The 18,126-nt window shown below is 37.7% G+C and overlaps 1 protein-coding gene across 1 annotated transcript in view; it reads left to right on the top strand.

The window, feature by feature from the left end:
* Positions 1–1,525: 1,525 nt before the first annotated feature.
* Positions 1,526–18,126, top strand: part of LOC150078254 (uncharacterized) — a 117,988-nt gene continuing 101,387 nt past the window's right edge. Inside the window, exons 1-2 of the mRNA XM_090384670.1 lie at positions 1,526–2,134; positions 6,668–6,766. Coding sequence (XP_090240796.1) covers positions 1,700–2,134; positions 6,668–6,766 — 534 coding nt within the window. The 5' untranslated portion in view covers positions 1,526–1,699. The remainder of the gene's footprint in view (positions 2,135–6,667; positions 6,767–18,126) is intronic.

Genomic DNA, 18,126 nt, shown 5'->3' with positions numbered 1-18,126 from the left:
CATAAGCTATTGATATATACATTTTACTCCAGTAAATAAAAGTAGTAAATGACATTATAACCCTTCTGACTGATTGTACAAAGCAGGATTGTACAGGTGGGCTGTGGTAAAAAGGTTATAAAAATTATAGCTAATAATAATAGATAGAATAAAGTAAAATAAAATTAAAATATAGAATTGCTAACGAAAGCGAAAGAAACCACATCTCCCACAATTCCTTATAATTAGTTTACTATCTTAGAGTACAGTATATCGTGTTAAATAAATATGTTTTCCATACCAAATTTTTTTTTTCATTCTCAAAGACCATTTTTTGTACAGGTCTTCTTTTTCCAGTCACACAGTTCCCTGAGGAGCTGTTGTGGCCACCAACAAATTCCTCCAACTGCATCGATCATGTGCTATACGAGAGGCATCGCAAAATGTCAGGCCCAAAAGTTCACTGATCCCATCCTTCCACTTAGTTGCAGGTCTTCTTTTAACAGCAGTTTTTGGAGTTGGTTTTGTTATGGTCTCTTTGGCATCAGATAATGTGGTGGTAGGCCATTGCCTACTACATGGCCGATTTTGAAAGGGGCCGGCTTTAATCATAGGAAGGGTCATCATGCATCCCACGAGATGCTTGAAGAGCCCACCTGAAAGGTGACTGCAACAGAGCCCCTCTTAGTGCAGAAGTCTGATCACAACTGTACGTACAAGTACTTAATAACATTTTTTATTATTACGCAATATCACTTATAAAAAGTTAGTACTGGAAATATTTTATAATAAAAATTCAGAACTATTACACGATTTCATAGAATATAGGCTTAGTGGTTCGCAATAAAAATATTATGTCCAAAGGGGTTCGCGAGTCAGAAAAGTTTGGTAACTGCTGTTAAATCTAGACCGTATTTGTAGGGCGTCGGTTCTATAGTACCTTGACAGAATTCGAACTGGGCTATTTTGGCGTGGCGTCCTAACAGCATTATTCGGTGTCGGGCGAGGGCTGCATGGTTTTCTTTCTCTGAAATTTGAATATTTCTTTCAGCAAATATCAAACCAACCGAAGAATAATAAATACGCGTAGAAACAATATACTGATGTCTCAATGCTTTAGCTGTCTTGATATTACACACACACACACACACACCGCCTGTGTGTGCTAGAGATATTTGGCAGTCCCTATCAATACAGATATCGGAGGATGAAGGAGATTGCAGACCGACATCAAAATCTATGGATCTTTTCATTAGCGAAACTATAAATTCATACTAATAGATAATCCAGAAATTTTTGAGTAAATTTGTATCCTTTTTTATATTAAATGATGGTTTTCCTAAATATTTATAAAATATATATGAGACTGAGATGTGTTGAGGTTTTATGTTAACTTTTATCTTAACTTTTGGATACCACCGCTGTTACCGAAACTGGACTATGTTTATTAAGACTTGAGTCAAGAGATAGAAAATGACATCATTATACTGATAGGTTCAGAATGCTGATGACGTATGACCTGATAGGTGGTTGAGTGTACTGGGAAAATCCCAAGCGGGATGTATAAAGGCATAACGTATTATTTCCGTCATTTCGTTCGTTTAGTGGGCTAGTTTACTTGCAGTTTAAAAGTGTGTATTTCTGCCTGTCGTTTGCATATCTGTTAAATATTTTTCTCTAATTGCGTTCTTGCGAAGATCATTTTAAGGTGTAAATAAACATGAAGAGTGAAGTTCAACAAAAATTGCCGAGTAATGCTAGGACTAGTAGTGACAATGGAGCTGTTTCAAAACAGTGGTTGTTTTGTAATATTGACGGTGTTGGTAGAACTAGTGGTGAAAGTAGCAACATCCAGAGTGTAACCGCACCAATGTGGAATAAAACAACAAGCAATAACGAAGAACTGGAGGAACGTGTAAAATTTAAAGGGAAAACTCTTCCATCGTCTGTTCTATCTCGTCAGAGGGTTGATCAAAGTGCACGTACTGCTGTATCACATGATGATCCTGTCAAAAGTTCCAGAACGATATATGGAAATGTGTGCGATGCTAAAACTGGTTGTTCGACATTGAAAGTTGGATGCTCTAATGATATTATTTATGAAAATTCCTCTAGGCAAAATGAACCCCAAAGCAAATCCTTATTTGATAAACAGGTGAGGAAAATTTTGAATATGAAAGACCAAACTTGAAGTCGTGTATTACAATAATTCCTCACTAGATTATCCCAACAGAAAAGCACTCAACTCTTGTTCAACATGAGCAATTTATAAATTCAAGTAATGTGGGATCAGAGATAAGTTACTACTGCAGATAAAACCAGTTTTTGTGTGTATGCTGCTTTATGCAATGCTGGGTACACATGTATACACAAAGTCATTTAGCTCCTCGTTAGAGTTTGATAAGCTTTAGGCATCCCCTTTCCTAAAGAATTACTCATTTGTAGTTCAATTACTAAATTCTAGTTCAATTTGTCTGCAACCGTAGCAGGGTTATCAAATTAACCCATAGTCATCAAGTGTTGCAGTGTGATTCAATCCTGCCTTCTACTGTTAATATAAGCATAGGAGAATTTGATGGGGTTTTTCTTGCAAGAGACTTCTCATAATCTACCTTAGATTGTCTGACCTCTTTTGTGACTTGATTACAGACTAATTTATATCTACCATAGGCTTCTGTATCACATGATAATTTGTATGCATCCCATGCCTTTTCTTTTGTGGCACATGTCTCTGATATCCATTTAGGTCTAAGCCTTGAACAGTGTTTCTTTGCTAGTATGAAAAGCCAGTAGCTTCTTTGATTACTTTCCTGCATGCTTCCCATTTAGAATTTGCTGTTGGTAACATCAACAGTTAGTCCCACTGCACAGTATTTATAAACTGTCTGAGACCCCTGCAGTTACCTGTACGAAAGCAAAAGCCTTTTCCTTTATCCTTGACAGTAGTTAATTTCCACATTAGTACACATTGATCACTGTGTACTAATGTGGAAATTCCCAGTGAGTCTTTTACCAGCAGAATCACTGCTGATAACCAGATCAAGAGTATTGCTTCCTCTTGTTGCCTCCCTAACATGCTGCTGTAGAAAACAGTCATCCAAGAAATCCACAAAAGTCTGGCTAGTGTGTGAGTGAACAACCCACAAATTCTAGTCAACACATGGAAAGTTAAAATTCCCCATTATGAGATATTCTAATTTGCTGGCTCACATCTGGTGAGTATGGGCTTGGCAAACCCAGGGTCCTGAGCTGGATATCATCATTCTTCTCTTTCTTGGTGATGCCTTTCTACTTCTCTCTCGCACACACGGGGTAACTCGGGAATTTTTTTTTTTCAGCTGGCGCAGCATAAGCCTCAGGCTTTCTTGTACCATGTGGCTAATAATAATAATAATAATTAGTCTGTATAGTTGTTTGTTATACTCATCACAGTCATTAGGCCTATAGGACTCTCCTACTCTCAACTTTGTTTTCCCAGTGCTTATATCACACCAAACTGACTCAACATTACACTACTCATCACCCATATCAACTGAATGCACTGCCTTAGATTAATATGCTTCTTAACTAAGAGTAGAAACCCCTCCCCTTCTCTCTGGTCTGTCCTTCCTGTATACATTGTACTGCCCATATTCAAATTCAGCATCACTTATGTCTGAGTAACACTGTTTCCACTATTCCTACGATGTCTGCATTTGATGACTTAATCAGTACTTCAAATTCATCAAATTTATTTACAATGCTCCTAGCATTAGTGTACATGCAAGTATACATGCACATGTTCTTACTTTTAGTTACCCTAACACAGCCCATGTATTTATTTGTTCCATAGTGACCCACAGCAGGGCTCAAACTCCCAGGCACCTTGCTTTTCAGGCTGCTGCATGTACCAATAATAGCAGTGCAAGAATCACTTTTGCCTCTGCCTCAGGCTCTAGTTAAACTATTAGTCTGTGTATCCCCCCACAAGCTATCACTGACTGCCTCGATAGCATCAGCAAATATTTTTGCACCCTTTCTGTTTAAGTGTATCCCATCCCTGTAGAAGCAGTCTCTCCTGTTCACAAGCACAGACCACACTGAGAAAAATTCTACCCCCTTGAGCCTTGCACAATCTTTCCAGGGCCAAATTTATTGACAAGACTCAATATATACTCCCTCCTATTGCATCTTGGCAGAATTGCAGACACTTTCAAATTCAATCCTAACTTGCGACTTTTTTTCCAAAATTTTCCTGTAATTGTTAAGTAAGTCCTCAGATCTCCTTCTCATGATATCATTAGTGCCGTGTACAACTATATCACCTTTTGAGCCCTTAAAAGATATCAGCTCAACAACATCTACTTTTGCTCTAGGCACACACAACCCAGTCCTATTCCACCTATCCTTCTTGCACAACATATTTTCTGTTTTCCTGACAATAACTAGTTCCTGTGGGACCAGCACATTCTGCCTTGGAGATTATTATTATTATTATTAATGGCCATATGGTACAAGGAAGCCTGAGGCTTATGCTGCACCAGCCAAAAAAAAAAAAAAAAAAAAAAATTCCCAAGTTACCCCCTGAGAGAGAGAGAGAGAGAGAGAGAGAGAGAGAGAGAGAGAGAGAGAGAGAGAGAGAGAGAGAGAGAGAGAGAGAGAGAGAGGAAGAAGAAGAAGAAGAAGGATGATGATGATGATATCCAGCTCAGGACCCTGGGTTTGCCAAGCCCATACTCACTACATGTGAGCCCCCGGGGTAATTGCTGCTGTGTTGTCTGATGCACAAGTGTGAGTTCTGGCATTGAGTTGTATAGCTGAGAGCCTGACGGGCTTCCCATATTAATTCCTTTGATGGCATCTGCCCTACTCTTCAAACTTTTATAAACACCCATCAGAATGCTAAGTTGGCACCTAATTTCTTCACTTCCTGCACTTAGCGCGCGCACACACACACACACACACACACATAGATATCCTCCTTGGCTGGACCATGTCCTGTTTCAGAAATGTCTGCAAACATTTCACATGTCGTACATTTTGTTAGGCTGTGGTACATTGGAGAATCGCCCCCTTTGGTTCTCCCCTGAGCCACAAAGCTCCCATTGTTTTGTGCCCGTTACTCTGCTGCTCTAGTCTGAGGAATGATTTCCATTTAAATACAATTTTATTAATTAACAATTAAAATTAATAAACTGAATTGATTAAATGACAACACTACACTAAGCTAATAGATTCCTAAATACAGTGATGCGTATTATGCCATCAAATTTTACATTATACCTTATGCTATCAAGTTCAAGATATATGTTACACTGCACTGTGAGGTGCATTATAGCCCCGGCAGCTTATGTGCCCTTAAACACCCATAATGCACACACACACACTATACTGTTACGATCACAGTATTAAATTAGTTATATCCTTAATAAAAAGTAAAATTCCTTAGCTAAACACAAAAAGATATATGCCCAGCAAGTGACTAGAACCTTTTATTTACCACAATTAAAACCTTACTATTTCACTTCTCATTATGTGCTATGATATTTGTGCCAAAATACATAAAATAGTGATACCAGTATGAGGGTTTAGTGTCAGACAACATTAACTACAAAATCATTTTGTAGTAAACATTTTTGTAATTAACCAAGAAAAAAAGTCATTTGCTATTTTCTTGGTTTACTCGAAATGTGCTTATAGCCCAAGCTAACTACTAGAGAGATACATTTCTGTGACATGATATGCATTGTTATTTGTATGAAGTTAAACTAAAGTTGTCTCAAAAGAAAAATGCAGCTTTTTAGGTAACGTCTGACACTAAGCCCTCGAATAGTAAAATCACTAGCCAAATTGAACTTGAAATATATCCTGTTTTGTGCTGTTCTTTATATCATAGTCAGTTGATGACACCTCAGCAATATTTTGTAGGTTGCAATTTCGTAACATCCTACTGTTTCACTAGTTTTTTTTTTTTTTTTTGTTTTTTTTTTGCTGAGTCATGTTGAGGCCATTGTTCAAAGACTGACAGTGTGTTATAACTAGACCAACACCTCTGTTATTAGGAGAAGAATGAAAAAATGCCGTATACAGTTTGATTGACAAGAGAATAGGTGCAGTAAAGCGCAATGAGATTGAAGGGAATGAAAGGATGGTGTTACCATCCTTTTGACAGGCTGCAAATTGTAGCACCTGAATACTAGACACCTGTGAGATGATCTGATTGTGAATGGATTGAACAGGCTCAATGCATTCACAATCAGATCATCTCACAGGCATTCTTCCTCTTGCTACACAGATGAGGGGGCATAAATTCAAATTGGGGAAAGGTAGTTGCAGGAGAGAGATGACGTGCAGAGGTTTGTCTTCAGCCAGTGGGCAGTTAATTGTTGGAACAAACTTCCGTCTAGTGTTGTGGAAGTGGGCAGTTTAAATAAATTCATAGCATTCGATAAATTATTGGAAGAGATGGACAGGTGATATGCGAGGTTTTTTTTTTTTTTTTCCCCTTTTTTGGCTGATTCTTTATTAGCTTGCTTTCTTGCATCATATGCTCCTCCTCCTACTACTACTGAGTTAATGTTAACTAATGAGCTAATGATATAAACTCGTGCTGCTTTGTAAATAATATTTACACATCAATTATGTTAATAACTTGATTTATTAAGTTAAAAATTTATGATCTAAATATTTAAAAAATCCAACTTTCCAGAAGTCATCATTTGCAAGCATAGAGGTAATGAGAGATGTACAGCTAATGAATAAAGCTCTAATTGAAGAAAACATACAGTTGAAGCAAGAGCTACTGAATGTAAGTGACCTATTTATTGTGTGTGTGTTAAACTTTAATCCTGAAAGGGCAGTTCTGAGATTATTTCATATCTTATCTCATGTTTTTCTATATTCTTGTAAAGCCCTGAAAAGAGTTGCCAACAGCAGTTTCCAGGATCCTTGTTTTTCTAGATAAAAATGTTTGGAAATATCATGACAGTACTTATAACCAACTACCAAAATAATTCTGTCAGAAATATCTTGGCCTATATTTGCTCTAGTATTAGTTGACTTACCAACAATGAAATAGCAGCAATTTGAGTGTTTCAGTTGCATTGCTGCAGGTGGCTACCATGGTTCCAGGGCCGGTTTTGGGCTGCTAGCCGCCTGTGTGTGCTAGAGATATTTGGCAGTCCCTATCAATGCAGATCACGAGTAGATTCATAACTTAACCTAACCCAAACCATGGGAGCATACCAATATGTTTTTTATGACAGTTCCATATAGTTGACAGGGGTAAAAAATCCATAAAAATATTTGATATATTTATTTTAATTTTATTCAAATCAAAAATGTACAAGATATCAAACAGAAGTAACAAAATGTACCCATAAAGTTAGAACTTCACTCTTGCTTTCTTATTTGCCAATTCATCAATAACATCTGATAATTCTAAATTTTCACACAGTTCCTTTTCTACAGCTAACAGTCCTAGATCATCAAACCTTTCTTGAGTCATTGATGTTCTTAAATATGTTTTTATAAGTTTGAGTTTCGAAAAACTCATTTCACCGGATACTACACTAACTGGTAATGTAAGAAAAATTCTCAAAACTATAAACATATTAGGAAATGATGACATCAAGTTATTTTTTGTAATATGTCAAGTTTTTTAATGGGTCTGCAATTCCACTGCTCAAAATTCTATATGTTATCAGCTCATTGAAGAGCTGAAGACCATCAATATCTTTAATACTTGTGCTTTCTTTATTAATTTGAAGGGAAACAAGATTTTTTAATTTCCTCCTCAGTCATTTCTCCAAATTCACAAAGAAATTTAAATACATTATTACATTCATTTAGATTTTCAAACCTTTCCTGAATGGAATTTAAGGTTATATCAACAATTGTTAGATAAAATTGTATTCTAAACAATTCTTTTGGATTTATGATTCGGAACTTTCATAATCAAAATGGCGAACTTTAGTTCTACTCCTTACAACTAGAAATTCTGCCACTACATTTACTTCTGCAGCTAAAACTTTTGCATCCCTAATATATTTATTAAATGTCTCATCAGATCTGGCTGAACTTAGAAATTTAACAAGCTCATTCAAAACATTAAGAGATTCATTTATGTTGGATTGAGGGCACTGCAACATTTTACTTATAACATAACTTTGCAGATGGGCTAAGAAGTGGCAACTGAAGTTTAACCTTGACAAATGAAAAGTACTGCATATGGGTAGAAGTAACCCCAGAGAAACGTACCAACTGTATGGTACTACACTTAAGGTGGTAGAAAATGAAAAAGACCTGGGAGTAATTGTGCAGGCAGATATGAAGTTTTATGAGCAATGTAGACAGGCTGCCAGGGCAGGTCATGGGGTTTTGTCAATGATATATAGGAATTTTGCTAGCAGGGAAAAGGAGGTGATTATCCCTCTGTATAAGGCAATGATCAGGCCACGCCTTGAGTACTGCATACAGATCTGGAGGCCTCATTTTAGGAAGGATGTAGATTTACTTGAGTGTGTACAGAGAAGGGCAACAAGATTGTTGAGGGGAATGAAGGGATCCTCTTACCAAGAGAGGCTTAAGTTCTGCAAATTGCAGTGGCTGGAGACTAGGTACCTGCGCGGTGATCTGATTGAGGTGTATAAGGCCTTGAATGGGTTGAGCATGCTGAATTCTGATGGGATCCTTCCACTTGTTCAGATTACGAACTTAAGGGGGCATAAATTCAAATTAAGAAAAGACAGATGTAGAATAGATGTGCGGAAATTTGCCTTTAGCCAGCGGGTGGTTAATTGCTGGAACAGACTTCCATCTGTGGTTGTGGAAGTTGATAGGTTAAATAAATTTAAGGAGGAACTGGACAGGCATTTTGGAGGGAATGGTGTGATATATTTTTTTTTTTTTTGGCTGATGCTGCATAAGCTCATACACATGCTTTCTTGCATCACATGCCACTACTACTACTACTACATCAATTTTTGACAGAATATCGTTCCATATAACAACTGAGCAAATGAACTTGAAACATGCAACCTGATCTAACAAGCATTGAGCTGTATGCTTTGTTTTCATGTTTCTGCAATTATCATCTATTATGTCATTTAAACTTTCCAAGACTTCACTTAATTGCAATCTGAGAGGTAGCACTGCTTTTATTCTACTCTTCCCATCTGTAAGGGGATACAGAAAAAAACATGTACAATTCTTGAACAATGTTAAACAAATTAAGTTTAAAATGTTACTTTGGCAGCATCATTTACAACTAAATTCAATGAATGAGATGCACAAGGTACAAAAAAGGCTCTAGGTTTTATATTACTACTTTTGTTCTGCAAGCCTGCTTACCACACATATTTGCCCCGTTATCATACCCTTGTCCATGCATATCTTGAATATCTAATTCATAATCTGTTAAGAGTTCACTTAAAAGATAATTACATAAACCTTCCCCTGTAGTATCCGATACTGGATAAAACCCAAGAAATAATAATTCTTGAACTGCAACGTCAGAAGTGTCAATATTTACAATTCTTACTACAAATGCTATCTGTTCAGTGTGACTGGCATCTGGGGGTGCAGTTGAGAATTACCGAAAAATATTTTGCTTTCTTTACAAATTCATTGATTTTTGATTTTATGCCACTTGCTAAAACAGTTATGATTTCATTTTGAAAAAAAAGCATGGCGTATATGACTTTTAGCAGGTTGAGATTGTGTTATGTTATTGACATGCTGTGAGATAATGGGATCAAATTTCGCCAACATTTCTATAGTCTTTAAAATATTTCCATTATTTGTTTCATATAATTTATCATTTTTGCCTCTGAATGATAAATGCTGCCTGCTAAAAACTGGACAATTGCAATGATTCTTTCAATAATGGCTCGCCATTGTCTTTTTTCAGATTCAAAGTACCATTGTTGTTTGTCAATTGTACAATTGTTGTCAAGGCGTGTTTTGAATTCATACCACTTTTTACAATTTTGCATATGTTCTTCGCTCGTATGATGCCGTGATAAATGAGTGACTAAATGTCGCCAATCTGAAAATCCTTGACTGTCTGTTACTTTGTTTTGCTTCAAAGCAAACAACTTGCAACAAAAGCAAAACACACTACATGTATTCGATTTTGTAGAATAGATTAACCAAGTTCTTTGAACTTTTTGACCGTTAGGTAAAAGTCTCATATATTGATAATCGGTTATTAGAACTCATAATTCAGAAGGGACCTGTAACAGGTCCCTTCTGAATTATGAGTTCTAATATCTGATTATCAATAATTGGTGGCCAGCTAAAAGGATCCCCTATATCATGTTCGGCCGTCAATTCAACACAATTAGTTTTATTTTCTAAATTATCCTCACCACAGCTTGATTCAGGCACTGATATTTCTTGGCACAATTTCAAACGAACTTCAAACTTGTCAATTGATTTTTCACCTTCCATTTCGTCCTTACTGTCTGAAGTGAATTCCAAAGCAACTGATGTTGATGCTGTTGGGTCACCCATGTCCAACTTTACAAATTTCAGCATGGATCCTCGTAATTTTTCTGTTTCCTTATCACTTTCATTTTTCCGCTTGTGATAAAAAGCACTAGATTGACGTTTTGTTTTCCTATCTGACGTATCTGGACCTATAATAATAATTCTTTGCTTACAGGGCACAAACTATTTTTTCTCTTTTCGAATGTATAAAAACTTTGTAATGACCCAAATTTGACTTAAACCTTTCTGTGCGGGTACCGAAGGTTTACTTACACTAAATTAAAATAAATAAGCACAAAATGAAAACACGTACCTGTTATGTTTATTCTTTATCAGCAAAAGCTCTAATCTCACATGACAGTTTCTTAGGTTACATTTATGATTTATTCACCCGTTGTCCATCCACAATGGAAACAGTGAAGGTGGAGTTGGGTTTCTGCTCCATAAAGATTTAAAAAACAACATTTTGGAATTTAAAAGTACATCACCAAGGGTGTGGTGTCAAGACTAATACTCAAGATTTCTAAGAGGTACAAGCTAAAGGTTATAATGATTTATGCACCAACATTGAGCCATGATGATGAAGAGGTTGAAGAAATGTACACCGAAATTGAGAGTCTTCAAGATGAGCAGAAAACCCACTACACTATTATTATGGGGGACTTCAATGCTAAGGTTGGAAAAAGACAAAACAGCGCAGTAAGGGGAACTATAGGAAATTTTGGAATTGGTGAAAGAAATGAAAGAGGCGAAAGACTTGTGGAATTTGCAGAATTTCAAGGCTTGTCAGTAATGAACACTTTTTTCAAGAAAAGGGTGGACAGAAAGTGGACATGGAAGAGTCCAAATGGATTAACAACTAATGAAATCAACTTCATCCACACTAACAGAAGATATATTGTGAATGATGTTGCCATCCTGAATAAGGTAAATGTTGGAAGTGATCACAGAATGGTAAGATGTACACTTGATATAGATGTAGAAAAGGAAAAAAACTGACTCGAGTAAATAATACAAAGGTCTTTGAGATAACAGAAGAGGAGAAAAAGCAGTATGTACTGGAACTTAAGAACAAGTTTGAGCTTCTGCAGACTGCTCAGGACCAAGATATCGACGAGGAATATTACAACTTTCTGAAAGTGATAAAGCCCAAGAAACCTATAGGGAAAAAGAAATCCAAAGAAGAAAAAATTAGTCAAGAAACACTTGTTATGATGAACCGAAGGCGAAAAATGAAGATCAAGATAAACACTGACAAGGAGAAAATTGAGTATACTGAGTTACTTATTTTACTGAGTATACTTATTTTATTTTAATTTAGGGAGGGGGCGCTGAATCTCTTTAAAAGCTACAGCTGTCAGTTACAGGCTCCGCAAAAACGATAAGTGTTTGCCTTTTATTTACATGATTGTTATTTTATATTGTACTTAATACGTAGTCATATAGTTATAGTTACGCTGGTTATTTTTTATTTTTAATTTAGATAAAGAGTTTTTGTGGATTTTACTTATGATAGGTAAAACCGTTATTTCGTTCAATTTTTGTAGCCACTGTTTTTGGATATAGTGGTTGGGAATTCAAATTGTTAATTGAGGTAGCTAGGTAGCTCTAACGCATAATTATATAGTAATACGCTTCACTGTTTCTATTTAATAGTTTCTATTCAAATACTATTGACATTTAATTTATTGATTTTATTAATTTAAACTACCATGCCCCAAACTAGAGCAGCAAAGCAACGGGCACAAAGTGGCAGGAGTGCTGTGACTCGGGGGAGAACTGAGGGGGGGCAATTCTCCAACGCATCACAGCCTGAAAAAATGTGCAACTTGTGAAATGTTTGCCGAACTCTCTGGAATGGAACATGATATTGCCATGGGGGATGTCTTTGTGTGTGTGCGATGTAAGGAGTGTAAGGAAATCAGGCCACAACTCAGCGTTGTTATGGGCCTATATGAGAGTTTGAAGGACAGGGTGGATGCCCTCGAAAGATCTAAATTTAGGGCCCCATCAGGCTCTCAGCTGCCCACATCAACGCCAGAGCTTGCACTTGGTCATCACGCAACACAGCAGCAACCCCTAAGGCAGAATGCGCTGGTCCCACAGGAACTAGTAGTTGTTGGTGACTCTATTGTCAGGGAAACGGGGAACATCCTTTGTAAAAAGGATAGGTGGAACAGGACCAGGGTATGTCTGCCAGGGGCAAAGGTTGATGACGTTGTAGAGCGGATATCATCTTTCAAGGGCACAAAAGGTGATATAGTTGTACACGTTGGCACTAATGATATTAAGAGTAGGAGACTGGCGGAATTACTCAACAAGTACAGGTCACTGTTGAAAAAAAGCCATGAAATAGGGTTGAATTGGAAAGTGTCTGCAATTCTGCCCAGACACGATAGGAGGGAGTACATGATGAGAGCCTTGTCGATCAATTCGGCCCTGGAAAGATTGTGCAAGGCTCAAGGGATAGAATTTTTTTCAGCCTGGACTGTACTTGTTAACAGGAGAGATTGCTTCTACAGGGATGGGATACACTTAAATAGAAAGGGTGCAAGAATATTTGCTGATGCTATCGAGGCAGTGTTAGGTGGGTCGGAAAACTGCTAGTTTGGGGGGATACAAAGACTAATAGTTTAACAGTAACCGCAGGCAGAGGTGAAGGTGATTCTTGCACAACTTCTATTAGAATAAGAAGCGACCTGGAGCGAGGGGTATTGGGGGTTTCAGGGACGGATGGCAGTCATCATGGAATAGTTGGGTATATGGGATGTGTTAGGGTAACAAGGAATAGGCATAGGAGCATGTATGCTTGCATGTATACCAATGCTAGAAGTATAGTAAATAAATTTGATGAATTTGAAGTGTTGGTCAAGACATCAAAGGCGGATATTGTTGGGATAGCAGAGACGTGGTGTCACAAAGATATAAGGAATGCAGAACTGGAATTTGGGGAGTACAGAAAGGATAGACAGGACAGAAAGGGAGGGGGTGTTATGCTGTTAATTAAGAAAAACATAAAATCAAAGGAAGTGCACCCAGTTAATATAGATGAACAGTGCTCTGTTGAGTCAGTTTGGTGTGAGATAAGCACTGCGAAAGGAAAAATAAGAGTAGGAGTGTGTTATAGGCCTAATGACTTGAATGAGTACAATGAACAATTGTACAGAGAAATAGAGTGGGCCAGTAAATCAGAATGTCTTATAATGGGGGATTTTAACTTCCCAGATATTGACTGGAACTTGTGGGTTGGTCACTCACACACTAGTCAGACTTTTGTGGATTTATTGGATGATTGTTTTCTGCAGCAGCATGTTCGAGAGGCAACCAGAGAAAGTAACACTCTTGATCTGGTTATCAGCAGTGATCATTCGTGTATTAAGAATTTGCAGATAAAGGAACCACTAGGTGGCAGTGATCACAGTGTGCTGAAGTGGGATTTACTCAAAGAGGTAACTACCGTCAGGGGTAAAGGAAAGGGTTTTTGCTTCCGTAAAGGGGAGTACAGTGGTCTCAGACAGTTTTTTAAATTCTGTACAGTGGGATCAACTGACGATGTTACAAACAGTAAATTCTAAGTGGGAAGCATTCAAGGAATTAATCGTGGAAGCTACTAGACTTTATATACCAATTTAGAAATATCGTTCAAGGTTTAGGCCTAAATGGTTATCAAATGAACTAATGAGACTCGTGACAGAGAAGAAAAATGCATGGGATGCATGTAAATTATCAGGTGACGCAGAAGCCTGTGGCAGATATAAGCTAGTCTGTAATCAGGTCACAAAGGAGGTTCGGCAGGCGAAGGCGGATTACGAGAAATCTTTGGCAAAAGATGCTAAGAAAAACAGCAAGGATTTCTTTACTTATATAAACTCTAAAAGGAAGGGGATGAATATGATTGGTCCACTTGACATCGATGGTTCGACTGCTGATGATCCTGCTCAGATAGCAAACAAACTGAATGAGTATTTTGCATCTACATTTACACGTGAGGAATTATTACAGTTTGAAAATGGAAGAAGGTTATCAAATTGTAGCAGTGTGCTTAATGATTTTGTAATAACTGAGAGCAAAGTGGAGGAGAAATTGTTGAAGTTAAACATAAGAAAGGATCTATCCAGTTATTTTAAAGGAGGCGGCAAAGCAACTAAGCAAACCTTTAGCCATAATTATGAGAGCATCCTTGGACTCGGGGGAGGTTCCCACGGACTGGAGATGTGCAAATGTGTCCCCAATTCACAAAGGTGGATCGATGGGTGACACAAGTAATTACAGACCAGTTAGTTTAACTTCTGTTCCGGGTAAAATAATGGAGTCACTGGTTAAAGATGCATTGCAGGATCATCTAGACAAGACTGCAGTAATAATTCAAACACAGCATGGGTTTGTTAAGCGAAAGTCTTGTCTGACAAATTTGATTGGTTATTATGATGTGGTCACAAAGGAACTGGATGCAAAAAATAATTTTGATATCATATATGTACTTGGATTTCAGGAAAGCTTTTGACACTGTTGCGCATGGAAGACTACTGTACAAATTGGAGCAGAATGGTATTAAGGGTAAGTTGCTACAATGGATAAAAGGATGGTTAAGTGGGAGAAGACAGAGGGTGGTAATCAATGGGTGCTGCTCTTCGTGGACTAATGTTATTAGTGGAGTCCCACAGGGTTCGGTGTTGGGTCCACTGTTGTTTTGTGTATTTATCAATGATATTGAAGGTCAGGCTTAATGTCGAAGTTTGCAGATGACACAAAGGTTGGCAGGGTTGTTAATGACAGTAATGGCAGTGTGCTACTGCAACAGGATCTAGATAATTTGGGCAGATGGGCTAAGAAGTGGCAACTGAAGTTCAACCTTGACAAATGCAAAGTACTGTATATGGGTAGAAGTAACCCCAGAGAAACGTACCAACTGTGTGGTACTACACTTAAGGTGGTAGAAAATGAAAAAGACCTGGGAGTAATTGTGCAGTCAGATATGAAGTTTTCTGAGCAGTGCAGACAGGCTGCTAGGGCGGGTCATGGGGTTTTGTCAATGATATATAGGAATTTTGCTAGCAGGGAAAAGGAGGTGATTGTCCCTCTGTATAAGGCAATGGTCAGGCCACGCCTTGAGTACTGCGTACAGGTCTGGAGGCCTCATTTTAGGAAGGATGTAGATTTGCTTGAGCGTGTACAGAGAAGAGCAACACGATTGGTGAGGGGAATGAAGGGATTCTCTTACCAAGAGAGGCTTAAGTTCTGCAAATTGCAGTGGCTGGAGACTAGGCACCTGCGCGGTGATCTGATTGAGGTCTATAAGGCCTTGAATGGGTTGAGCACGCTGAATTCTGATGAGATTCTTCGACTTGTTCAGATTACGAACCTACGGGGACCTAAGTTCAAATTAAGAAAGGACAGATGTACAATAGATGTGCGGAAATTTGCCTTTAGCCAGCGGGTGGTTAATTGCTGGAACAAACTTCCATCTGTCGTTGTGGAAGTTGATAGGTTAAATAAATTTAAGGAGGAACTGGACAGGCATTTGGAGGGAATGGTGTGTTTTTTTTTTGGCTGATGCTGCATAAGCTCCTACACTTGCTTTCTTGCATCATGTGCCACTACTACTAGTTATGCAAAGCCATTAGAAAGAGACTCAGAGAGGACATAAGAAGATTTAACACAAGAAAAGTAGAACAAGCATTAAGGGAAAACAAAGGATTTAAATCAGCAGCCATGAGCAGTAATACAGAAAGACAAATGATACTGAAACTGAAGAATAGCGATGGTTTACTTATAAACAGCAGAGAAGGCATAATTCAAATAGCAGAAGACTACTGTAGACAATTATACAAGGAGCGAGGGAATGATGCCGGCAGTGGGGAAGATGGATTGCAAATTAGCAACACATACGACATACCCAATATTCTTCCTGATGAGGTAGAACATGCGTTGAAGAAAATGAAGAATCAGAAAGCCCCTGGAGAAGATGAAGTTACTGTAGTGTTCTTAAAATTGGGAGGAAGAGACATAACACAAAAACTGGCAAGGCTCTTCACAAAGTCCACTAGAAAAGGTGTGACGCCTAAGCATTGGAATAATGCAATCATAGTTTTGCTGCATAAGAAAGGAGACAAATCAGAAATTGGAAATTATAGACCAATTAGCTTGTTATCTCACATCTACAAGTTGTTCACAAGGGTCATTACAAACAGATTAGAAAGAATACTTGATGAGAATCAACCGAAAGAGCAAGCTGGCTTTAAGACAGGATTCTCAACTATGGATCACCTTCACGTAATATCGCAGCTAATGGAGAAAGCAAATGAATATAAAACACTATTATGCCTGGCATTTGTGGATTATGAAAAGGCATTTGACTCCATACAGCATAAGGCAATGTTTCGGGCACTGGAAAGACAAGGCATAGATACCCCACATATTATGATTTTGAAGAAAATATATGAGAATGCTACCTCCTTTATTAGAATAGACAAAGATAGTAGGAAATTTAAAATCGAGAAAGGAGTTCGACAAGGAGACATATCTCCGAAGCTGTTTACTGCTGCTCTTGAGGAAGCTTTCAGAAGATTAGTCTGGTCGCAGAAAGGAGTCAATATGAACGGAGAGTACCTAAACCATTTACAATTTGCAGATGACATTGTTGTCATAAGCTACGATCCCAAAGAATTGGAGGAAAATCTTAATTAGTTATGCACAATTAGTAAGGATTTTGGACTAAAGATGAATATGGCTAAAACAAAAGTAATGATGAACAAGTATGCCACAGAATGGGACATTATGATTGAAGGAGCAGTAATTGAAAAGGTGGAATCATATACTTATCTGGTTCAAGTTATTAGCTGTAATAATGATAAATGGCTGGAAGTCAAGAGAAGAATAAATTTTGGATGGATAGCATTCAGGAAATATAGGTACATACTGAAGAGCAATATCCCAGTTTGTCTGAAACGTAAAATAATGAACCAATGTATACACCCCACCATGTACGGAAGTGAAACTTGGGCACTTACCAAAAGACTGGAAGAGAAGCTGAGAACTACACAGCGAAGAATGGAACGAATCATATTGGGAATCAGACTGTTAGATAAGAAGAGAAACACATGGATTAGGCAGCAAACTCAAGTAAAGGACATTCTTATCAAAACTAAAGAACTAAAATGGTCTTTGGCAGGACACATAGCTCGAAGACATGATGACAGATGGACTAAGAAAATAACAGAATGGTACCCAAGAGAAGCTAGAAAAAACCTGGAAGACAAAGGCGGAGATGGATAGATGAAATTCATGAGTTTGTGGGTAGTAAATGGATGGCAAGTGCTCAAAACAGAAGGAACTGGAAAGTTGCTGGAGAGGCCTTCATCCTGCAGTGGATTGAAAATGGCTGATGATGATGTCCATCCACATACTTCTTACCTCACTGCTCACTCGGTAGAAACAAATTTTTTGCTGTGAAAATGTTGAAAACAGTCGACAAGAGAATTGATCGTTGGGTGAATATTTAAATTAATAACGTTTGTACACATTTCTCTCTTTATTTAAATTTCCTTTCGGTTCTGTCAACAATTAAAACAATGATGATTTAAGATTAAGACATGTTAAGATTAATGGTATGGGAATAAAGGCGCATTCACAATGAAAATTAATCATAACATAAGCATAAAACCTTGTACCTATGTT

The sequence above is a fragment of the Mastigoproctus giganteus genome, chromosome 11, assembly GCF_048544385.1.
Source record: "Mastigoproctus giganteus isolate SK-2022 chromosome 11, ASM4854438v1, whole genome shotgun sequence".
Classification (NCBI taxonomy): domain Eukaryota; kingdom Metazoa; phylum Arthropoda; class Arachnida; order Uropygi; family Thelyphonidae; genus Mastigoproctus; species Mastigoproctus giganteus.
The sequence above is the reverse complement of the archived record's forward strand: the minus strand, read 5'-3'. Positions and strand labels throughout refer to the sequence as shown.